This window comes from Eubalaena glacialis, chromosome 3 (assembly GCF_028564815.1).
Source record: "Eubalaena glacialis isolate mEubGla1 chromosome 3, mEubGla1.1.hap2.+ XY, whole genome shotgun sequence".
Taxonomy (NCBI): domain Eukaryota; kingdom Metazoa; phylum Chordata; class Mammalia; order Artiodactyla; family Balaenidae; genus Eubalaena; species Eubalaena glacialis.
The window spans coordinates 138,923,231-138,948,881 of record NC_083718.1 but is presented as its reverse complement, the minus strand read 5'-3'; the positions used below and the strand labels follow the sequence as shown (position 1 = coordinate 138,948,881).

The following is a 25,651-nucleotide window of genomic DNA, read 5'->3' as shown; positions in this document are numbered from 1 at the left end:
GTCTATATTTGCCATGCTGTTTTCCCCTAGTCGTGTGTTTAATGGTGTGTGCAATGATATTTATTGGAGTATACTGGAAACCGTTTAGATGTCCAGCAGTAGGGGGATTGGTTAAATTATGACACATCCAAACTAGGGAGTACTCTGCAGGTATTAAAGAGAGTGAGGGAGCAATGTGTACTATGTATAAAAAATCTTCAAGATATATTAACAGAAAAAAGCAAGATGCAGAATATTTATTATGCATATGTGGGAACAGAATCTGGCGAGTCTGTGCCTGCAGCACTAGACCAGGCAGAACCCCTGAAGCCACCAGGATTTGGGTTTCTCAAGTCATTTTGTAAGCTGACTGCTCTGGTCACCAGCAGCAGGCAGGCACTGCTTCCCATCTGAGAATTTGCTTCTCATAGTATGCAGTTTTCTGTTTCAGAAGGAAGACAGCAAAGTGTGATACATGGTGTGTGATTCTGAAGTCAGATAGCACTTCGTTCCTTGGTTCTAGGTTCCTCGATTATTAAATACGTGGTCTTGGGCAAGTCACTTAACTTTTCTGAGCCTCAGCTTTTATAACTTTAAAATGGGGATGATGCTTACCTGGCAGAATTGTGACTTTTGAGATATTTATTAATTCATTCAACAAATATTTATTCAGCACCTACTATATGCCAGGCACTGTTTTAGGCAGTAAGGATATGGCAGCAAATAACCTTAAAAGTTCTGCCCTCACTTCGCTTACATTCTGGTGGGAATAAAAGCACTCAGAAAATAAGTCATAGACAAAAAGTGATGCAGAGAAAAAAAGAAAAAGAATGAAGGGTGAATGGGGCGCCAGTGGTGGGCTGGTTAGAGAAGCCCTCACTAACAGACCTGCTTCGAGCCAAGGCTTGTGAAGCTGAGGGCATACCTGGACATCTGGAGTGAGAGCCTTCTAAGCAGAGGGGACGTGAACTATAAATGTCTTAGGCGGGAGTGAGCCTGCCTGCTTGAGAACAGCAAGGATGTCAGTGATGGGCAGGGAGATGAGGAAAGAGAAGAATCAGGAACAAGAGCAAGCCTTTGCCGGCTACTGCAAAGTTTTGGTTTTTCTGTTGCATGTAATATATCTGGCACATTGAGGATGCTCAACAAATAGTAACCATGACGACGAGGATGTTACTGTGATGCTCTGCTCTTTTGGTTGAAGAAAGATAGATGGGGTGACATTTAGGATTCTTTTAAGTACCCCCCTTTATACCCCTGGAACAGCAGCATAGTAGAATAGAAAGAGCACTTGAAAGACCAGAGACCCGATGTTAAATCCAGGTTCCTCTGTTGACCCTCACTGAAGGCAAACATACTTATCTATCCAACAGAGGGTGATCTTTCCTGCTCTGCCCACCTCCTAGGGTTGACGTGAAGAATGAAATAAGTAAATTTATATAAGTACTTTGTAAACAGTAGACTAAAAATACACGTGAAGCATAAAGACTGTGTTTGCTGAATTATTATTGGAACGTGGAAACTTATCTAGTCCAGCTTCTAGAGTTTCCTTGTCTGTGTGAATGTTTCTAGAAATGGGGTGCACACTGGTGGAAAGGACTGCAGAGCCGTACCTTTCTCGGTGTGGGTTCTGTTACAGTTAGTGCAGCCTGCATGTAGATTAGTTCCTGGCAAGTTGTGTCCCATTGCCGCCACGAGGCACACCTGTACTACCAGCAGCTTGAGGCTGAATCTACCAGTCTTCTGAATTTTAACCTAAGTTAAAGCTCATCATGATAAGGTATTGAACTGGATCAGGAAAGTAAATTTAAAGAGCTTTATTATCTAAAAATGAGGCGATGAAAGGGGCAAACAGATAACTAGAGTGGGGAGGTTATTGCCGTCATGGCTATGCTGTGCCAGGCTCTAAGCTATGCTTGGGTTGAGTTCCCTGGTGACTGGGTGGGACCAGAATGCAGAGTCTGTGTGCTGAACTGTAATTGTGGCAGAGAGCAAAGAGCACCAGTGACCCCCAACACTCTTAGAAAATCTCAGAAAAGGAATTAAATATGGGTCTGAATGTGAGAGCCCAGTAGGTTGGCACTACCCAGCATGTTTTTGAAATCTGTTCCTTGGGAATTCAGCTTATTTTGTACACAGTTGCATTTCCCACCCATTCTTCCAGAGGCCCCCAAAGTTCAGAAACAGTTCTAGGGGAGCTGAACAGACGGGCTTCTGAACCTCATTAGACAAGGAAACTTTAACCAATAATATTTGAGTTTTTATTTGTTGAAGGAATTGTTATATTCTGTTTTAGATCTGCCTCTTCTTTCCTACGGCTTTTTTCAGCTCTCAACCTCTACCCAAAGGATAAAGAACAATGTTTTCTTGTCAGGGTAGTGACTGGTGATGCTGGAACACAAGGCCCCAGGGACTGTGGCTGAGAATTGAGGTCTTTAAGTGATTGCCAAAATTCTTTGTGCATAGTCATCAATAAAAATGTTGTCTACATCTTCAGTATATGGATATTTATGTATAAATATATAATTACATACAATTTTATTAATATAAAACTGGTAAAATGGGCCCTCCAAAATAGAAGATTAAAAAGAATGAGAAAAAAACAATAGAAGTTCTGTTTCTTTCTGTACTCTAAGGAGGGTCTCTGGAAGCTGCTGCTTTAGAAGATGGCTTTTCCTTGAAATTGGATTTGAGGAAAGAGCAAAGATTGATTTGGGATTGTTTTGGCTGTAGACATCTTTCTAATTCCAGTTGTCATCTTGAAGCTTCAATGAGGAGTGGGTTATACAGGGAAAGGCAGGACCTGGCCATCAGTGGGAGAGTGCCTTTATGTGGAAGGCTGACTGCCCTCACTTTATTGGTGTTTCAATGTAGATTGTACAGGGCATAGCACCAGGAGATAACAAGGGGAGTGAGACACGTCTTAAATCCCCACCTCAGGAAGCTCATCTTCTAGGGCAGACTCTGGTGCGTGGTGTAGGCTGAAGTGGACTAAGAGACTTGGCATAGTGCCTGGGCCTGCTACCAAAGTGCTCACTCTAGCATCCCCAGCCTGACCTACAGTGAGCTGTTGGGAGGAGGGAGACAGAGGAGAGAACCTGGCTGAGGGTGTGTGTAGTATTCAAAAGGGAATTTGGTGGGAAAGAATTTGGTGTGGTTTTATCTGGACTCTCCTAAGACCCCTCCCCTGTCCCCCAGTCTGTGTAGCCGTAGATAGAATTGAGCCGTGAGCGCCCACATGGGTCCAAATCTTGCTCCTTGGTGACCCAGCTAGCATTACATTATTATTTACCTGGTAACTGTCACATATATGGGGCTCCAGAGTACACTCAAATGCTATGAAACCCCAATTCTAAAAGTCAGTCTGTTTTTGAACTTCATAGTAATCAAAAGAGAAGTTGCTTAATGAATCAATTTTAAAGTAATCAAGCCATTCCATAATAGAAAGAGGGTTACATATAGACTTTACAGAGCTCAAGAGTCATATAATTTCATGGAATTATTTACAAATAAGGCAGACTAATCAAAGAAGTATATTCACTTAATAGAAAACTAGAAGGGGACTTCCCTGGTGGTCCAGTGGTTAAAAATCCGCCTTCTAATGCAGGGGACGCGGGTTCAATCCCTGGTCGGGGAACTAAGATCCCACGTGCCGCAGGGCAACTAAGCCCACACGCCGCAACTACTGAGCCCGTGTACTCTAGACCCTGCGTGCCACAACTAGAGAGAAGCCTGCGCGCTGCAACGAAGATCCCGCGTGCTGCAACTAAGACCCGACACAGCCAAATAAGTAAAATAAATAAATAAATAAATAAAAAAGAAAGAACAGTAGAAGACAACTACCCTAGTGTTTGCCCACTGTGTACCAGGCATTGCTGCCTTCTAGAGCTAAGGCCAAGGTGTCTACATTGTACTTGATCTTAGGCAGATATGATTTGACCTTTTACTTCCCCATATACCAAGCAGTCATAATCTGATCTGACAGAAATTATGTTGAGTTTTGAAAAAAATCTAGTTAGTTTATTTAAAGGCAATATTGTTTTCTATTTTGAAGGTACTGTATCTCAGTTCCCATTGCAGAAGCACCATGAACACACTTCCAAGCATAATCTCCCAACATGCGGGTGCCTTTATGTGAAGGGGATGCTTAGCCAGTGTGGGAGGAAGGAGAGGATACAGCTGAGTGGCTATTGGCACAAGAGCCTAGGCTGCAAGATTAGAAATACCTATTTCTCTGATGAAGCCAGCCTGAATGCAAGAGAGATCACAAGAGGACAGCAAATGAGGATGTGAAAGCAGTTTCTTCTGATGCTAGCTGTAATGTTGGAACAGCTCTTTTGCCTGGTGGAAGCATGTGTTTAGCTTAGGTTGGGCACATGATAGCCGATGAACTTAGATGTGCTCTGCAAGATAAGCCTCTCCTCACCTCTGTTTGAACACTCTGTCTTTCCTTGTCATTAAGAATAGAGTTGAAATGTGCCCTGGGTTTGGGTCTCTCTGTTCTTGTATCCCTTTGCAAAGAGATACCACTTAATCTCTTAAGAGATTCTGCAATAAACAACATCAAAATTTAGAAACTTGGGCCATTGGATAATTTCCCTTACTGGAGAAATTAGAAAAGAAGCTCCAGGGGAAGCCTAGAACAAACTATCTGTAGCGAAAATCCAGTTTTATTTGTTTTCCCAATCCACTGCAGAGCAATCTTTTTTGCCAAATACAAATTACTGGAAAAATTAAAAGGAAAAAACCCAATAAATTCAAGCCCAAATTTTAGATTCAACAGAGTTAAAATTACTCTGTGGAATTGCTATAAAATTCCTAAATGTTTTTTCTCATTTCTGTACTTACTGTGACCAGGGCTTACATTGGACTGCAGACCAGATGTTGAGTTTAGTAAGATATAGGGAATGGATAATTTCTGATGGAACTTGCAAAGATACTTAGATACAAAGTACTATAAGCTCATCAGGGCATAAACTTTGGAAATAGCTACAAGGCCCTATACTAAGTTGCTCATCTGTGTTAATTTTTTAGGAGCTGAAGGGTACAGCAATGATCAAGACAGAAAAAGTCCCTTTTCTCAGAGTGAGATAGGGATAGAAAATAAGCATAAATACTTGGAAATTATTCATAGTAATAAATAATAGAAAATAAAGAGTAATGAGATAGATAGTGGAAGGGGAATGGGACTATTTTAAGTATACTAGTGTAAGAAGTCTCCCTGAGGAAGTTACATTTATGCATATATTAAAATGATAAGGAGTCATATTCAGAGACCTGCAGGAAGAACATTTTAGGCAGAGGACAGCAAATACAAAGGCCCTGAGGCAGAGGTATCTGACACTACAAAGACAGAAAGGAGCTAGTGAAGAGAGCAGTATTGAAAGTAAGTCGATGTGGCCAAAGTCAACCTTGGGCATCATGTCATGTGATACTGTACAAAAGAAGAATAAATTATGGAAGTGTAGATAAGGAAAATGGTCTCATGGGTAGCCCAAAGGTGAAGTTGTGGGAACAGGTGAGTTGGGTTGCAGCTGGGGAACATGCAAGACCAAGGAAAATCAGAAATATCATCCAGAGTCCTGGTGTATGGAGAGGAGGGGAAGAGGGGAGCCTATTTCTGTGTGCAGAAGATGATGGATGAGGACCCTGGGAGGAATGGGCTTTGGAGAAAAGGGCCTGGCCTCACAGGCAATAAGGAAGGCATCAAAGGGAACAGAGGTTGGTACCTGGAGCGGGGGCATAGAGACAGCGTTGGGTAGGTTTTGTCACATTGAATGCAACAAACACTCTGAAATCACCTTGGCATTCAAACGACTTGGGGATTTTAACACAGAGTGCAGCACATTCATGTTTGAATAACTGACTTCCTGTAATAGGAAAAGGAGTTCTTTGATTGTTAAGTGTTTTAGGGCCATGAAGAGCCATCTTTACAATGTCCTCTTGATACTTCCAATGATGAAAGGGTGGAGATGGTCTGGTTTCCTTATCTGAAGTGACTTAAGTTTGTCTTCTGAATATTGCACCTCCTATTATACTTTCTTTCCTGCTCTCCATCCACCCAGCTCTTTTACCTAACTAAGATTTAAAGGACATTTTTTTAAAAAGTGATAATTGGATACAGTAAGGTTTTTAACAAAACAGACCAACTTGACAAACTATTTAGGAACAAGATACTACTGTGTACCATCCCAGCCAAACCTGGGGTTACATTTAAAGCAGGTCAATCCCCAGGGGGCGGGGAGGGAATATATATATATATATACAATTTGGGGTCAACTAACTGCAAAAAAGAAAGTGATGCCCATGAGTCCAAATTTCAACTGCAGTTTATTTTCCGACATTTAGAAAAGTAGGGTGAATTTATAAGTTTTGCAGTATCCAAATAGTTTCAAAAGCACCAGTTCTTTTAGAGATTGGAATTTTGCCCACCTTGTTACTAAGGTGCAGGCTTAAATGAAGGTCTGAGTGAAGGATCCTACTTTAATTGATTTAGACTTAAAAAATATTTGTGTGTATATATAGTGGTATCCTAAGAATAATATGCCCATAAGCTGTTAGAACTAAAAGGACACAAATAAAATTTGCCCCTTTGATTCTTTAACAGAAGAAGAAATGGAGGTGTTATAACTTGCCCAAGGTCACACAGGTAGTTAAGAGCAGAGCTGAGACTAGAGCTGGGACTAGCCTAGTGATGTTTCGCACTTATTGCTTTTATCATGTGACTCCTTAACCTTTCATATTCCAAATGCTAAAGCTAGGTTGTAAAGTAGCATATTTTCTTCTAGTATTAAATTTATAGAAGTAGATATAAATTCCTGATTAAATCTCCTTTCAGGGTAGTGTATGTGCAGATTTGATTATTCTGTCTCTGAAAATATTTCAACAACTAATTGAATTAGGAAGTGTCTCACATTTGATGTGTTTTGTTTTGGCATTTAGGTTTTCCTAGAACATTAGTTCAGGCCGAAGCCTTGGACAAAATATGTGACCTGGACCTAGTGATCACTTTGAACATTCCATTTGAAACGCTCAAAGATCGTCTCAGCCGACGCTGGATTCACCCTCCTAGTGGGAGGGTATATAACCTGGACTTCAACCCACCTCATGTACATGTAAGGATATACAAAATACTTTCACATATTGACAAGAAAGAGGTAAAACATTTCAGTTGAAAAGAGGGGGAAAGATATGAATAGGCTGTTCCAAAAAGAGCAAATATACATAGCCAACAAATATTTTAAAATCCTCATTCACTAGTAGTGAAGGGATGTAAATTAACGTTAACAACATTTAGTGCTGGTTGGGATCTGGGAAAATGATACTCTTATCTGTATGAGGTATATGAAATATTAACAGTCTTTTAGAAAAGCAACCAAGCAACCTACATTAAAACTTTTAAATACATATTTCACTCAACCCACTTCTGGGAGTACAGTCTATGGAAACGTAAGCACTTGCAGCTCAGGTCATGTACATGATGAGGCTTATTTCCATGTTGTTTGTAGTGGGAAAAATAAAACAAAACTTGAAAACAAAACGAATATTCATCTATGTGGATGATTAAATAAATTTGAGAATATCCACATTTTGCAAAATCATGTATAAGGTTAAAAAAAAAAAAGAGACATAGTAGTACATTCTTTGGCCCGGAGAAATATTTCCCCTGGGTATTGTTGAATGAGAAAAGCAAATAGCAGAATGATTACATTTTTCTAAAACTGTGACCGCCCTTCTTCTTCTTCTTTTTTTTTTTTGCTTGTGCTGCACGGCTTTTGGGATCTTAGTTCCCCAAACAGAGATTGAACCCGCCCCTCAGCAGTGAAAGCACAGAGTCCTAACCACTGGACTGCCAGGGAACTCCCTGTGACCACCGTTCTTTATGTATATCTGTTTACATGTCTCTAAGTGCTCTCTAGCTTCATAGGAGTAGTGATAAAGATATAAAGGAACTATCCTGGGCTGGCCGATGGTTGAGGCTGGGACAGAATAAGGAACAGGGTTAGAGTGAGTGGGGTCATGTGAGTGGTGGGAGTGAGGAGGAGGGACTAGGTAGGACTAAAGGCATGAAAGATTGCCCTTAAAAAGAAGTTCAGGGCTTCCCTGGTGGCGCAGTGGTTCAGAGTCTGCCTGCCAATGCAGGGGACACGGGTTCGAGCCCTGGTCTGGGAAGATCCCACATGCCACGGAGCAACTGGGCCCGTGAGCCACAATTACTGAGCCTGTGCGTCTGGAGCCTGTGCTCCGCAACAAGAGAGGCCGCGACAGTGAGAGGCCCGCGCACCGCGATGAAGAGTGGCCCCCGCTTGCCACAACTGGAGAAAGCCCTCGCACAGAAACGAAGACCCAACACAGCCATAAATAAAATAAATAAATAAATTAGAAAATGGTCCACATAAAAAAAATCTTAAAAAAAAAAAAGAAGTTCAAAATATAACACCTATGCATCTGCATAAGATTAAATACATGTAAAGGTATACGTTTAAAGAAACTTTTGACAAATTCATTTAAAGAGTTACTGTTCTTTCTGTTAAAGACATGAATTAGTTCAATCTGATAATTCTTCAGTTATTTGGTGGTAGATACTATTACTTGTTCTTATCCAAATGTGGAAGGGGTGGCTATTGTGTCTTATTGGGTTAATGTTTGTGGAATAGGCTAGACTTGAATATAGATGGAGTCAGTAGTAACTATAGAAAACTACTTCAAGGGGTTAAGGACGCCTTCCTAGCTCTGTAAGTCTTCATTAAGTCCTGATGAGTCTTTTTCATTTGGGCTAAGCACTGGTCTCCTTTTCAGGTTTTCTTTTTAAAATGTAAGTAGTTCTGGACGTCCTTTATTAGAGCCCTTCCTCCATTCCATCCCCAAAAGCTAGTATGGGAAAAAAAAATGTATAGGGAGGAAAATAGGGTTCTGAACATGCATTGGAGTCTAACACAAAAGCTTCATATTTTGGCTCTGCCTAGACCTGCTGACGCAGACTCTCCCAGAATTTGAGAAGCTTTAACACTGAGTTGCTTTCCAAAGACTGGGTATCCCTAAAAGAACACCTGCAATTACAGTGCTATTTCCAAAGATAGCAGTGAAAGTGCTACTCTGGGCTAAGTCAACCAGCTGTTGTGGCCAAGCTCCCCCAGGAGAGATGCTGATGTCCTATTCTGCTCTTTCTGGAAGCAGTTGTTATCTCCTGATGCTCTGAGGTCCTGGAAATGGCTTCTGAGCTTTGCAGCAGTAAGTAAAATGAAGGAGAGGGAACTATAGGTGACGTACAGCTTTCTCCCATGCCCATCTCTCATGTTTTGTTAGGGTAACAGCCCTGGAATACCCATGTGATAATTATGTGGCTCACCAATAAATCCTAAGTGTAAGTTATGTACCTAAGGCCCTGAGCTATAATAAAATTTTAGTGAATTTCACACTTACAGCCAGTTTCAGACTATCCCGTTGAGTTGCCTGAGCCTTTTGATTCTGCTTTAGCCTATCTTTTGACAGATTTATTTCTTGTTACTCTCTCCCCTGGTAGGCAATAGCCATGGACATGGGTGACAAAATTCTCATGTGTCCATTTTGCTATTTGTAAGTCGGTATGGCTCCTGAAGTTAAAATATATTGAAAATCAAATTTTCTAAAATTGCAGTTTTTCAGTTCTCAGAATGTTTGTTCCTGATTATCATGGGTATAATGATTCATGCCTATTCTACCTTCAGATGTCATTATTTAATTTAGTAAAATAACCTGAGTAAGTTTAATCTCAGAAGAGCTATGTGACAGAATTTGAAAGCTAGCAGAGACAGGACTGAAATACCTCCTCCTCAATTAGGTGTTTTCCCTAAGTAAACCGTTCGGTTCTTTGAGATATTTATTTTCCATATTATGAACTCAGGCTTTAGAAAGGCAGCTAGTTTTAGGAATATTTAGAGGGCTAGAGTGACATTGTCTAATGGCTGTTTGGTGTTGGGGGAGACAGCATGGAATTTTGAACTGTGAGTTGAAGGTATCATTTATCAGAACCACTGGAACATGTTTGGAAAGACCTGAGAAGTTAATAAAGATTTAATGTCAGCTCTTATGAAAACAGCTTAACATACTGTTACGAATGCTATTTCTTTTTCAACTACCTTCACCATTACTATTGTACCCCAGGCCTAAATCATCACGGGGTAGGAATCAAAGGTGAATATATGGTTTTGCCCAGGAAGGTTTTATTAACCTATGGAATAGCCCAACTGTTGGCCATACTAACTGGTTTCTCTGGTATTTGTAGGGGATCGATGACATTACTGGTGAACCATTGGTCCAGCAGGAAGATGACAAACCTGAAGCAGTTGCTGCCAGACTAAGACAGTACAAGGACGTGGCAAAACCAGTCATTGAATTATACAAGTGAGTGTGCTTCAGTGTTTCCATGGCAGATGGCCAGCCAGAAAGGTGTGGCTCCTCTAGGGAAGGACATTGGGCTGCAGTGGGGTAGTGTTTCTTTAAGCTTGATAAACCCAAAAGGCCCAGTACCTCTCAGATGAAAGTCATATGAAATGCTGACATTGTACGTGGGAGACAATGCCTGGTACTTTTATGCTGAAACTCTTATAAGGACCAAAACCTCATCATCTCTGTCTGCTTGATTGTAAAACTGCATCTAGACTTTTCGTTTTTCTCTTAAGGGACTGAAATAATGGCTTACATTTTGATACTCCCATATGTAAATATCTGATTTGGGTAGAAGATTAGAAGGGACTTTTGGCCCCGACATGTCTGGAGGGTGTTTAAACAAAGAAGAGCTAAAACTACAGATTGCAAATTCACACGGCTACGGAGGCAAGGCAGTTATTGGAAATGAGTGTCAAACCTGGTGGGAGACTTGTCAAGCTGGGCTGTTGAGTGACAGTTGAACTGGACAGCTTCCTCTGTTTCTCCAGCCAATTATCACCCCAGAGACACTCAGACTCAGTGTGACCAGTGATCCCTGTTTTTCAAGAGAAGCAGAAATCAGGCTCTCTCTGTGGAAGAAAATCCCAATTTTAATTTTTTAATTTAATTTTTTAATTTTTATTTTTTTTACACAACATTTACAGCTTTATTGATAGGGGATAGCCATTATGCCAGAATTCAGCCATCATTATACAACCTCATTTCCCATCTAAAATAAATGAGAATATATTTTACTTTCAATGGGACGTACTGGCAAAGTGCCAAGAATTAAAGACTAACCTTAAAGTCTTAATTTCATACTTCAAATATCACAAAAAGCAGTGATTCCCAAAACCATGAAAGCATAATGAAATAACTACACAGAAAAAAAGAACATTTAACTCATTTCATGCTTTCTTAATTTTATATAGTGAAAACGGACATATTTATAACTTCAGCATACTTTGTAAAATCATTATTCATCGGAAATAGACAAATGTTTACAAAGAACATTTAACTTAAATTTCATAGTTGCTTATAAAAAAGGCACTTGAAAGATTGACCTAGATAAAGAAATGAGTCTTGTCAAGAGATGGTAAACTGTAAATATAAAATATACCACAATGTTAAAAACCTCATAGTGTTCTATAGGAAAATCTCTAAAGATAACTTAATCTTTGGGGGGGAAAAAGTATTTAGCATTACAAATTTAAAATGCAAATTTTATATATGAATTCAGTAAGGAGTACATTTAAACCTTACATTGCCACATAATCATCTATTTTGTGGAAAACAATAAAAATTATGTACTTTTTGAACATGTGTACATCAAAACCAAAAGGTTAATTTTTACTTTTTCCTTTATTGGCAACTTTGATACATTTTTAAGTTTTGGTTCCCAGAGGGCATTTTTTACAAATCTTGAAGCTGCCCCCCTGTCCAGCTTGCCAGCCTTTTTCTTGTCTGTTATTTCCTTGACTCTGTTCATGTATACTCTGATTCTTTCTAATTCTTGCTTTACTGGATGTTCCTTAGGATTGATTCCCTGAGTTGCCAAATAAACCCAAAACACTGAATTTAATGTGTAAGTAGAAACTAAATCCACTTTTCGCTTGTTCGAATGGGTCCAACTTCTGCAACAACTCATTTCTAGAAACAGACATCATGGTCTTCAGCGTCTCATCCACAGCACCAATGGAATTCTGAAACGTTGATAAGTACCATGAATTTCTACAGGATAGTCTTCATTAATTTCTTCACCTGCCATTATGACCAACTCGCAGGCCTTCCATTCCTGCCTACCTGAAATCAGTCAGCGGCGGTGATGTCAGTGGTGCACCGGCTCTCCCCAGTTTTCATATTGGCAACAAGTTAAAAAAATTTTAACCTCATGGAAGCCAAACAAACCCTATATGTGGACTGCATTCAGGACAGCAGTGTACAGCCTCTGCTATAATCAATTTCTGACCTTGTACCCCCCGAATAAGTTAGCAACCCTGTAGATATGAGGTTTCTGATAGTATTATTAGGACACATCTTGTATTTCATGATCTATTGTTGTAAGTAATAAAGGTTTTAGAGTAGCAAGGATTGTCAGTGATTTGCTTTTTAATGTGGATATTGAGGCAGATTTGGGGTTGTCCCTATAATGTTATTCTTTGATATGTTTTTATTATTTATTTATTTTTTTAAGGTTTTTTTTTGTTTTTGATGTGGACCATTTTTTAAAGTCTTTATTGAATTTGTTACAATATTGCTTCTGTTTTACGTTTTGGTTTTTTGGCCCCGAAGCCTGTGTGATCTTAGCTCCCCGACCAGGGATCAAACCCGCACCCCACTGCATTGGAAGGCGAAGTCTTAACCACTGGACCGCCAGGGAAGTCCCCTTTAATATGTTTTTAAAGGGGAGAAGAAAAGGTGACACGATGGCAAGCTTGCCAGAATTAGTGGGGGTGTTGATACATTTGTAGGGGCTGTTTTGGCACTCAGTGATGTGTGATATAGACAATGAGATTGTGCTTATATTATGCCCGGGATCTTCTTCTGCTCTAATATCATGTCAAAAGGAAACCTAAAATGCTTTGTATGTTGGACTTTGTTTTTCAGGAGCCGAGGAGTACTCCACCAATTTTCCGGAACGGAGACTAACAAAATCTGGCCCTATGTTTACACACTTTTCTCGAACAAGATCACACCTATTCAGTCCAAAGAAGCCTACTGAGCCCGCCCAGTGGAAGAACCAGGAAGATATGGTCATCCATTCAATTGTATGTGTAGTGTTGGTGCCATGTCCCAATTAGCAGCTAGCTGAGATAGCTTGCAGCATCTTTTCTAGTTTAAATGGTGAACTGCTATGAAAACTAATGAATAGAAAGAGTTAATGAAGAGGCTCTTCTCTGCCTTTCTAAAAGAGGGGCTACCTGCACATGTTTAAGATGTCCCTGCACATGTCTCAAGTCCTTCACAAGAAAGAAAGCAAGTACAGGCTGGATTTCAAGTGGTGTATAACCCAAGCTCTAGCTGATTTTCGACAGCCATGTTGTTGCCACAGTGGCCTTTTCACACGTGATGGTGGGGGTCCCTGGTTCTCCCCAGCCCCCAAAGGCTGTTGAACCATAGCACCAGGAGGCCTGAGAATGCCAAGGGCTGTAGCTGCCTTTGTCCCAGGTTCTCTGGTATGTGCCCTCCTGGTGACAGTGGGATTGAAGCTAAGCTCTCGGTGGTTGCTTCTCTGGCCTTGAGTCACTCTCCACGATTCATTTTTTCTGTTAGGAATGACGCCTTCTCTCTGCATCCATACTCCATAGAATCTCTCCTTTCCAGACATCCTGGAATGAAGGATTTGGCTTTTACTACTTTTATTAGACATCTGTTTTCTCCCTTCCTAGACTATTAAGTAATACAGATTGTTACTGCTTTTATCCCCCTCAAATTCCTTTCTAAGAGCTGAGAGCTAGGGGACTGTGTTGAATCTCTTTATGCACCAGGAACTGAGCTATGTGGAGGGTCTATTTAAACTGCTGGTCTGACTCTCATGGGTTGACACTGCTCCTTTCTTTTATTGTGGCAAAATAAAACCCTCAGAGTCTTTAGGGAACCCTCAAAAACTGGCAAATATTCACCTCCATAAATGTTAAAAGATCATATCATATCTTATGTATAGAAGTAAATAAGACCATATGGAATTACTGGACTAAATGAATAGTTTAGCTTTTTAGTCAAGACAAAAAAATGTATTTTGAAAATGCTGCTAAATATTGATGCTGACAGTGTTTTTCTCCTGTGAGTGACCCAAGCATATTATAAATAGTTGGTGAAGGGAATGGAGCCTGTGGGGTTGAGGAAAACGTTGCACTAGCCATGCCTAGACTGATGATGGCAGGTTTACGATTATGGGATTTGACAAAAATCGTAATTTTTTATTCTATTCCAAAGATGCTTTCTATACGGTGGCCATTAAGTCTAGAAATATAGATCGTACCATTTTGTCATTCACTGAAATGTAGTATCAATAAACCATTTATTTAAGGATTTGCCTGGTTTCCAGACTTGGTGGCCATCTTTTATAATTCTTGCTCTCCTCTGGGAAGGACAATGAAATTTATTCCTGTTGCCTTAAAAACAGATATTCCTCTTCATGCATCGTGGTTGTCCCCAGGGAGGGTCCTTTACTATTCCTGGGAGTGACTTTTGTCTAACTCTTCATACTGGTGAGAAAACAAAAGAAGCCTATTTCAGCATAGGTGGTGTTGAAACACATTATTTATTTTCCGAAGATGTCGCAGTGAATCCACGGTCAGTTCACTGACCCATGGCTTCTGTATGGTAGCCGTACATCTTCCTTACAAATACTTCCCCCACTCTTGCCAGTCCCTCTCCCTTTGTCCCTTCATGTGAATGTTCTTTGGCTACCTTAGTGGAAACACAGAGCAGTTTCCTCCTTATCCTCTGAATCAAAGTGAAATAAGATTATTTACTTTTTAGGTTCATGCATTTAAAATGCCCAGTTCAGGTATTTGAAACATCAGTGCATGACAGTGACTTTTTAGAAGAGTCGTGTTTGAATGCCAGTTGATGGGGATAGGGTGAAAATCAGACATGCAGATACAGCTCAGGTTTCCTGGGGAATCAGGCAAAGAGAAAAACAGGCCTGCGCTGAGGAAAATTGCATCTGCCATGGAGACAATTTCCACAAAGTGGGAAAAGTAGAAAGTTAAGGTTATTACATGGATCATTCAGAAGAGGAAAGTGTGTGCTTTTTTGGAAGCGGAAAAATCTTCAGACCTCTTTCTTCACTTCTCTCAATGTTTAGCAGATGTTCCAGTGTAACCACTGGCTTTGGAGTTTTTGAAAGAGGCATGGGAAACGGCCTAGGTGGCCCCTGACTCCATATACTCTGCTCCTCCATCCTCCCCTCCCTTCTGCCTTCCAGCAAAATAGACACTTAGTGCCAGTGTCTCAACACTGTGCTGTTTCTGAGGTTGCCCTGCAGTTGAGGGCAATCACCTTTGCTGGGTGAGACCAATAAAAGCCAAACACTGTTTCTGTGGGCTTTGAAAGATGATGCTTGTTTCATGTTCAGTGGCCTAAAAAAATCTGTTTCTGGTTTTCTTCAACAAAGTCTAGTTTTTCCTTCAGTGATTTTGTAAAAAAGAATAAAATTTTCTTGAAAATATTTTGACAAAGGTCAAATTAAAGGGATATCTTTCTTTAGTTTTCCTTCTACTGCCACACATGAGGTTCCATTACAGTTAGGCAAAAAAGAGTAGTTTGGATGGTTTCTAAGATTCCTACGTGTCCCCACCTTCTGTGATTCTAGCCGGCTCTGCGTTCATTTTGCTTTCCACTATCCTGACCGGCTTCCCGCTTACTTGGAACTTGAAAATATTGCTGTGTTTAATACACTCTAACACTAAAGCAAGCATATAATAGGTACCATTTATTGAAGGCCTACTGAGTGCTATGTACAGTTTTAGGACCTTTACAAACATCTCATTTAATCTTTCCAGCATCCTTTGAGATAGGCACGATTCCATGTTTATAAACAAAGAAGGCGAGGGTCAGAAAAGTAAAGCATCTTGCCCTGGCTCCTGCTGCCAGTGCACAGTGTAGACAGGACTCAAACCCAGGTTTTCCTGACTCTGCTCCTGGATGTTAACTACCTGTGTCCTGTCCCAAGCAAGGCAGGGCACTGAGCTGCTTGGTTTTGCTTATATTTCCAAGGGGCCTCACATCAAAAATAGCGCAGTTCACTATGGTGACATTCAGCTCTGTATGGGACTGTTCCCTTTTTTTTAATGTTTTTTTCTTTTGCTTAAGCAAAGGAAGCTGCTAGAGGAGAGTCTGAACCCTTGATCCTCCATAACTACTCATTTATAAATAAAATGAAAGGCTGTCAAAGTAGGCTTGGGTCCAGGCTAATCTGTGGCAGAGGCAAGCTCATGGTCTTCACCTACCCTTTCAGTGTCCCTGGTATTGTGCCCCTGAAGGGACCTTTATGCTTGAGCCACCCCAGCCGTGGTGCTCACACACAGGCCTGGACTCGTGCAAGTTCACCAGACACGACTCACTTTGCTTCCCTGACATCAGAACAAATCCCTCCCTCACTCCCAACCCGAGACAAGGCCCTGATAGTAACTGATCTTCCCTAAATGGCTAGCAGGTGAACAAATGGTGACTGAGCCCCTAATACCCTTGACTTTCATACTATCTTCCCTGTATGACATTACACATTAACATGATCCTGAATGCCAAATCCACGCTCGGATGTGGTGGCAGTGCTTATCATGCACAGTTCTGGCAGAAATGGGATATTGGCTTCCTGTCTCACCTTCCTTCCACAGGGTCACTCCTGGCATCCTCCAGCAGCCCAGCTTCACCCAGGCTGTGCCCCTCTCTTTGGTAGGGAAGGGGAAAAGGTAAGAATAGGCATAGGTGACAGAGGATTCTTGGGAGAGAGGTGATGCTGTGGCCTTTTCTGCCATTAATAGGTTGTTGACAGGATAAATTTAGATAGAAAGATGCCTATATATAAACCCATAAATAGGATTTTTGTAAAATTTAGTTCACTGGGACCTGAGTTCAATATCTGACTTTGGCTATTTGTTTAAAGAGGTCTTACCATCTGCTGGGGGTGGGGAGTGTCTCTGCCCAAATCATAAAGTCAGCAGATTTCCAAATATGTTAAGGTATCAGCATATTCTTGGTAGTTACTGTTTATTGGTACTTGGTGCTAAGTGTGCTGCATCCATTGTGTAATTAAATCCTCCACAATTAACCTATGTAACAGATAGTATTATCTCAATGATCTTGCCTCCTTGTATTTAAAACCTGAAATAATCCTGTCTACTTAACCTTTTCCTTTACCTATAGGGATTAATCAGGAAATTCAAAAAGGCCTTTTTTGTACGTTTCTGTAGTTTGAGCTCCCTGTTCTCATGAATAGGTAAAACAATATATTTGCTCCCACCTGGAATCCTTGCTTTTGGCTCTGGTGCTGAGACAGGAAATGGGCACTGGGTGGGTCCTGGTGGTAGTTGCACACTGTATATACAGAGGGCATGTGTCTCATCTGTACTCTGCTGGGTCACATGATCTCGGAAGGCATTTGTATCTACCTGATGAATTTCATTTCTTTTCATTTAATAGACGATATCTTTTCTTACTGCAGTAGTTTTACCAGAAAGGCAATTCATAAGACAGAGTTGTATTCGTAGTATGAATTGCTTTCTCTCTATTCCCCTCCATTTTCAGTACTCCTTGTCTGTTTGGTGTTTCAAAAGAAGAACCCAGTAGCAGAGACTTCTTTTAATAAGGGAATGTGGTCTGGTCCTAAGTTATCGTCCCTTTCCATAAATAACTGACCCAGTCTGGTTTCCAGATGAAAAGTGTGCAAGACCCAGGTGTCGGGGAACCATGAAGCTGTATTTCAACTATGAGGAAAAATCTGCTTCCTGCATCTGTTGAGACATAATTACAGTTGTTGAGAAATGCCGGACCTTATCTTTCTTTTAACAAATTGCACAGTTCTTGCCAAAATAAATGCCATTATCTGTATGCTTCAGGGAATTCCCTAAATTGGTGTGTGTGTGTGTGTGTGTGTGTGTGTGTGTGTGTGTGTATGTGAGAGAGAGAAAGAGAGAGAGAGAATATTCATTCCTTCTTTGGTGACAATTAGGCTATTCCAGAAAGCACAGTGTTAATTCTTGACCTAAAAGATTTCCTGTTTAAACACATGTCAAAGAGCAGCGCACCTTAAAGATTCTCCCTGGGGTTGATGTGTGTCTAACTTCATTTCATAAAACCTTTCTTTTCTTCATTTAAAGCTTTGGATATAAAGTCAGAAATGTGTTAAATAAAAACAATGTTTTGTGTTTAATTTAGAGAAGAATAAAGGGAAGAAAACAAAAACTCAGTCTTTATGTAAGCTCCAGGGTGTCAGGGCTTAGAGCGCTTTTCTAGTTTTATGAGAATTTATACTACTGATTTTTATATGTTCTTGTTTTTTTTGAGATGAATAGATCTCGGGAAATTGTTGAGTTACAATGACATTTCACTATGATTCCTCTCGAGCTTAAATCAGTTCTCTAACCTAATGACAACTTGTCTCTGGTTTACTGTCCTGTGAGATGTCAGCTCCATTTTCCCAGAAGTCGTGTGTTTACGATGAGTCAGTGCTTTTCCTCAGTGTGAAAGTTGTCGGCCCTCTTGATTTTGGTGTATGTGCTTAATTCAAAGATTCTAAACCTGTAGTCTAATCTGTACATGCTCTCTTAACTGTTAATTGTGTTATTGATTTTTTCTTGCTTGAAGATCGATTCATACTTTTTAATTTGATAGAAATAAAGTTTTTTTTTTCTGCTTATTACTAGTGAGTTCATTTAACATTTCTGTAGCTTTTTACACTTGGCAATGTACATCTTCACAGATATTCTCATTTATGCCACTCTGCAACCACCCCATTATCAACAGTGTTTTCTCCAATTTGTAGATGGGGAAAATAGGGAACATGGTGTTCGCTGGATAAGGCGACAGTTGGTGGCAGAGTGAGACCCTGAAACCAAGAGTTATGACCTCGAGTCTCATTTTCTTGTCTGTTCATCATGTTGCCTTACTTTGTTTACCCTCAAGCTCCTTATTTTCCAGCACTTTATTCTTAACATATTTTCATGGACCTTCTTTAGTTAATTCTTAAAACAGCTGGATGATGTGAGCAGATCCCATCATCCCATCCTACACAGATCACGTCCTACAGATTAGGAGACTGGATCAGAATATGTGAATACGTGACTCTAAGGTCCTAGAGTCCCGGCTTACTCAGCAGAAGCAGGACCCCCAGGCCTGTCTGGTGGGAGCTCGAGGCGTGGAGGAAATACAGCCTCTGCAGGAGGAGCTCCCTGTGGCAGGGAGAGTGGCAAGCGCCCTGGCTTCTCCCATCCTCATCTTCTCCTGCCTCCTAAAGGGCCTTCCGTTAGCTGCAGCCAATCAGAAGCCAGCTGACACAGGCCCTGTGGCAGGGAGAAGGGCAAACACCCAGGCTTCCGTGGCCCTGAAAGGTGAACTGGACACGATGGCAATGTGGGAGATTGTTTTCAAGTTCAAACCATTCACCTTTCAGGAGGATTTTACATCTCTGCCCCATTGGCTTCATGCTTGGGTATGTGATGTGCTTTAGCCCCTGGGCTGTGAGCAGAAATGAAGGTGCCGCTTCTGAGAAGAAGCCTTGGGAGCCAGAACATGGGCACCCATCTCTCTGTAACGAGACTGGCAGCCTTATGGGGCTTTTCTTTTACCTGAATCCTGAGGTAAAGACTTGGAGCAGGGCTGCAGCCAATCCATGATGGACGAGCAGTGTGCATGAAAAACAAACCTTTATTTTTATAAGCCACTACGATTTGGGTGGAGTTTGGTACCATAGCATAATTCATCCCAAGCTGACTGATAGAAATGGGTCCAAGATGAGTGTGTCATCCAGTTATAACTTTCTCTTAACAACACTGTTAGGCTGCGGGGCTGCAGAGATGAATAAGACCCAGTTTTTGTCCTTGACCTCCTTACAGTCTCCTGGAGGGGATGGACACGATTAAATAACTACACATAACTGTTGGAGTTAATCACTGGATTACACTTGACAGAATATAGGTGGAGTGACTCTTGGCTGGCTAAGTAGAGACCAAGGGAGAGTTAATACTTGAGCTGAGTGATGCAGGAAAGAGGGAACCCAGGCCAAGGGAATGGGATGTGTATGGACGTATAAGCATGTATGCCAGGTGGAGGCCAGGACTGGGGAGATAAAGGTAAGATCAAGTTGCATCGACCTGGTCTTAAAATTTGCAATAGACAGTACAGGCTCTGCTGGGAAGTGACTTACCCGATTTGCATGATAGAATTGTAATTGTACTACAGATCTGAACTATGATGTAGGGTTCACCAAAAAGGAATGGTTGGATTATAACGAATGCCTCCAGGGGAGAGTTAAATGCCTCCAAGGGAGAAGTCAGGAACAAAAATCAGTGAAACGAGAGTGAGGGGAGGTGGTGTGGAGCCTCAGGGTCTGTGAGGAACTGCGGGACACTGCTTTTGCTGAAAGGGGAGCCACTGTGTGAAATCTTTTTTTTTTTAATTAATTTTTATTGGAGTAGAGTTGCCTTACAATGTCGTGTTAGCTTCTACTGCACAGCAAAATGAATCAGCCATACATAGACATATATTCCCTTGAAATCTTATTTTTAAATGTTGGCAATTTAAACGTTAGAAAACATTGCACGGGCCAAACAGCATATCATTTTAAGCTGGTGTGGGACTTATGGATCAGAGGCACTCAGGAGGTAGGAATGAGGGTCTTAGTCTAGATATCTATGAAGTGAGGGGGTAGGATATGTAAGGGTAAGGCACAATGAAGGGGACGATTTTCTAATTTTGATGACCAAAAGAAATGCATAGTTATGTAGAATTTTGCTTTATCAGAGAACAACACCTGTTTAAATAAATCACTTGAGTTTTTTCTCCCAGAGTTCAACTGGGTATGATTTTCCCCATATTCATTTCAGCCACTGAATATGTAAGCAACCAATAATTAAACGAAAACCATACCCATACTTGAGGGAACCTACCTAAACTAGTTATGTTGTATATGCATTTTATATATGTGTGTGTAAATAGAATTATATATGTATATGTGTGTACATATATGCATATGTTACAGAAGATAACAGTTACAGTTTACTGAAGGTTTACTCTGTGGTGGCAGGCAATGGGCCAAGCATTGTGTACCAGTTATAGATGATGAACCTCAGGCTTAGAGAAATTAAATAATTTGCTCAAGACCACCTATTCAGTAAGTGGTAGAATGAAGACTTCAACTCCAGTGCTCACTTACGATTATTCAGCTGTTCTTCCTCATTCTCACTCTCACTACCCAAAGACCCAGAAGGACCACAATTAAGGGCCCTGCAATCAAGGCATCTTTGGCCTTGGGCAGGACTTGCAGGAGTCAGGGTGGAAAGCCTTGCCACTTCGAGGTGACTAGGACCTGAGCAGTGTTGTGTTCCTCCTGTGACCAGCTTTTCTCCTAGCCAGTATCCTAGCGCCAGTCCCTTTAACAAGGCAAGAAGACCTCCCATGGAGAGATTAGGTCTCATATCCCATCAGGCGTTGCCATCTTGCACCCCCATTCTAAGTCCATGCACCCTGAGAAAATGATTCCCTGCCAAGGAGGAATCAGGGATACAAAAAGGAATGGTCCATATCCAGATTAGTCAAGACAGATCAGCCACTCTCTTCACATAATGGCCCAAATACACTGACCACTCTAGATCCACTATGTCATATTCCATCAACCACCCTGGGTGCACTGACCATCTCAGACTACTCCGGACATGTTGACCTCCAAGATGTACCCTGGGCACATTGATCATATGCACTCAGCACAATATGGAAGCCTTCTATCAGCCCAGCAGGGTCAGGGAGAAGGGGGTACTGGCTAACGTTGCTTAAAGACCTGAATGAACCATCTTCCATATTTTATCTGTATATAAAAAAAAAAAAACTTGTGTTTCCCCCATATGAAGCCAATAAAACAGCCCAATTATTTAGTGTTCATATGAAAACCTTACCTAAAAATTTATAAATGTTGGTATTTATCAATAGAGGTTAGGGACTTCCCTGGTGGCGCAGTGGTTGGGAGTCTGCCTGCCAAGGCAGGGGACATGGGTTCGAACCCTGGTCTGGGAAGATACCACATGCAGTGGAGCGACTGGGCCCGTGAGCCACAACTAGTGAAGCCCGCGTGCCTAGAGCCTGTGCTCTGCAACGAGAGAGGCCACCGCAGTGAGAGGCCCAAGCACTGCAACGAAGAGTAGCCCCCGCTCACCGCAACTAGAGAAAGCCCGCACGTGCAGCAACGAAGACCCAACGCAGCCAAAAATAAAATAAATAAATAAATCCATTTAAAAAAAAAAAAAATAGAGGTTAGATGGTGAGGGCTCTTTGAAGATGACATGCCTCAATCTTACTGTTTCTACATGTCTTCCCCAAACTATAGAGATCAAAGAAAGCAAACAAAATCACAATTAACTCACCACATAACACAATTATATCTACCACATAACCAGGAAACAGAAGACTGCAAACTCTCATTGCATTTGAGTGGAGAAATAAATATCTGTAATTAGTAGCATGGAGCCCATGTGGAAATGGAGAGTGAGGCAGGGATTATTTGGAAAAAGGAGAGTGCAGTGGCATCCCAGAGAGTCCCACACTAAGTGGAAAAATACTGAGGACAGCCATGCTGGATTAGAGACCTCACTAATGGGGGAAGGAAGGGGCTTGAAGGTACATGGGTCTAAATGTTTCTAAACATGTATGAAGAGGTGTAGCTTCTGGGAGAGAACAAGGAGCTTGGAAGGAGGAGATATCTCTTGGAGAGTTAGTGACGAAGAGGGAAGAATAAAGAAGTTGGTGGAAATTAAGTTTTTCTAAACTCTCCCTAATCATCCTTCCTTATCCCACAGAGCCTCTTTGTTAAAGAAATTGTATTTCACTGTACCAACTGAAGAGGGCACTCTTGAACTAAGAAACTAGTAAGTCACTCAAATCCTTCAACCCTATCCGTAGAAACATCTGGTCCAGAAAAATCCAAAAGCCTTGAAAATGAACAGGTGAAAGCAGCCAACATCCACACAAAGTCACTTTCAAAAGGAAATAGAGAATCAAAAATCTTCAGCTGATGAAAACACCCAAGACCCAACCTTAAACCAGAAGAAACTGTAGTACAACACTCCAACATGAATCATATTGTTAGACAAGGCATAAAAGTTATGAAAAAACATCACAAATCAGTAATTCACAAATGCAAAAGAGAAGTGGGCACAAAAAAAGGTGTGAAACAAGAATTGACTGAATGCAGAAAAGAAAGTGATTGAAATGACAATGATCTCCAAAATGAGGACTAAATTACAAGATGTACAAGAGGGAATAGATTCAACAAAGTACACAAAGGAGATATGGAAAAGTGAAATGAAAATTTCCATGAGGATGAAACAAAATAAGAAAAAGTGAAAAGCTCAGAAAGAAAATAATGGCTATAGAAGATAGACAAAGAAGACCTAATACACCTATAACTGATTCTGTAAAGAAGAAAAACAAATAATAAAGCCAATGTTTAAAGCTATAATTCAATAAAAACTTACCAATAAATAAATAAATAAATCCTGAATCTATATATTGAAAAGGACACTGTATATTGAAAGTTACACCGTGGAACTTTGAAAATTGACTCAGAATAGTCAACTTTAAGACATATTCTTGTATGTCCAGGAAAACTCCTCTAAGCCTTCAGGCAAAAAGACCAAGTGATTCAATGTACAAACCAAACCAACAATGGCACAATATTTTCAAGGAAAGAAAGTGTGAACCAAGGATTTCATATCTAGCCAAGCTGGCCTTCAGTTATCAAGGAGATGTGGCAAAAAAAAGAGAAAGTTTACAGTTGATGACTCTGGGTGAAGGGCACCAGGGGTAGTATTCTTTTAACTTTTCTACAGATGGGAAAAATTTTAATTACTAAGTTGCAAAAAAATTTTAACTTTAAAAATGTATTCACTATTTTGAGTATTTACTGATTTCTTAATTCCTCCCTCTCCCCAGCCCCTGGTAACCACTAATCTACTTTCTGTCTATGGATTTGCCTGTTCTGGACATTCCATGTAAATGGAACAATATATGTGGCCTTTTTTGCTTGGCTCTTTCACTTAGCATCATGTTTTTAAGGTTCATCCATGTTGTAGCATGGGTCAGTACTTCATTCCTTTTCACGGGTGAATAATATTCTATTATATAGGATATACCACATTTTGTTCATCCAGTCATCACTTGGGTTGTTTCCACTTTTTGGCTATTATGAATAATGCTGCTATGAACATTTGTGTACAAGTTTTTGTGTGGACATACGTTTTTAATTCCCTTGATTATATACTTAAAACTTAAGTTCCTGGGACAAAAGTATGGATACCAAGGGAGAAAGGGGGCGGTGGGATGAATTGGGAGATTGGGATTGACATATATACATTATTGATACTATGTATAAAATAGATAACTAATGAGAACCTACTGTATAGCACAGGGAACTCTACTCAATGCTCTGTGGTGACCCAAATGAGAAGGAAATCCAAAAAATAGTGCATATATGTATACGTATAGCTGATTCACTTTGCTGTACAGTATAAACTAACACAATATTGTAAAGCAACTATACTCCAAAAAAAAAAAAAAAAAAGAATTAAGTTCCTGGGTCATATGGTAACCCTATGTTTAACTTTTTAAGGAATGGCCAAACTGTTTTCCAAAGTGGCTGTTACCATTTTACATTCTCACCAGCAATGAGTTCCAGTGGGTTCCAATTTCTTCACACTCTTGCCAACACTTGCTATTGTGTCTTTTTTAGTATAGCTATTCTTGTGGATGTGATCTTACTGTGATTTTGATTTATATTTCCCTAATGATGTCAAGCATCTTTTCATATTTCATTATTGGCCATTTGTACATCTTCTTTGAAGAAATGTCTATTTAAATAATTTGCCCATTTAAAAACTGGATTATTGGGCTTCCCTGGTGGCGCATTGGTTGAGAATCTGCCTGCTAATGCAGGGGACACGGGTTCGAGCCCTGGTCTGGGAAGATCCCACATGCCGCGGAGCAACTAGGCCCGTGAGCCACAACTACGGAGCCTGCGCATCTGGAGCCTGTGCTCCGCAACAAGAGAGGCCACGATAGTGAGAGGCCCGCGCACCGCGATGAGGAGTGGCCCCCGCTTGCCGCAACTAGAGGAAGCCCTCGCACAGAAACGAAGACCCAACACAGCCATAAATAAATAAATAAATAATAATTAAAGGTGCTAATAATTTAAAAAAAAACTGGGTTATTTGTCTTCTTATTGTTGAGTTGTAAGAGTTCTTTATATACTGCATACTAGAATTTAATCAGATATAAGATTTGTAATATTTTCTCCCATTGTATTGGTTGTTTTTTTCACTTTTTTGATAGTGTCTTTTGAAGCACAACAGTTTTTAATTTTGATGAAGTGCAGTTTACCTAATTTTTCTTTCGTTGTTTGTGTTTTGGTGTCATATCTAAGAAACCATTACCTAATCCACAGTTCAAAAAGATTTATCCCTATGTTTTCTTCTAAGAATTTTATAATTCTTACATTTAGGTCTTTGATCTAAATATTATGAGTTAATTTTTGTATATGGCATAAGGTAGGGGC

The 25,651-nt window shown here is 40.6% G+C and overlaps 1 protein-coding gene across 4 annotated transcripts in view; it reads left to right on the top strand.

The window, feature by feature from the left end:
- Nucleotides 1–18,751, top strand: part of AK4 (adenylate kinase 4) — a 73,869-nt gene extending 55,118 nt beyond the window's left edge. For 3 of the 4 annotated variants that reach the window (XM_061184066.1, XM_061184069.1, XM_061184065.1), the window contains 3 exons: nucleotides 6,922–7,094; nucleotides 10,244–10,362; nucleotides 12,994–18,751. In XM_061184066.1, the coding sequence (XP_061040049.1) occupies nucleotides 6,922–7,094; nucleotides 10,244–10,362; nucleotides 12,994–13,108 (407 nt within the window). In that variant the 3' untranslated portion in view covers nucleotides 13,109–18,751. Of the gene's footprint in view, nucleotides 1–6,921; nucleotides 7,095–10,243; nucleotides 10,363–11,922; nucleotides 12,084–12,993 lie in introns of those variants that run through there. The other variant, XM_061184067.1, reaches the window with a different exon arrangement.
- Nucleotides 18,752–25,651: the final 6,900 nt, after the last annotated feature.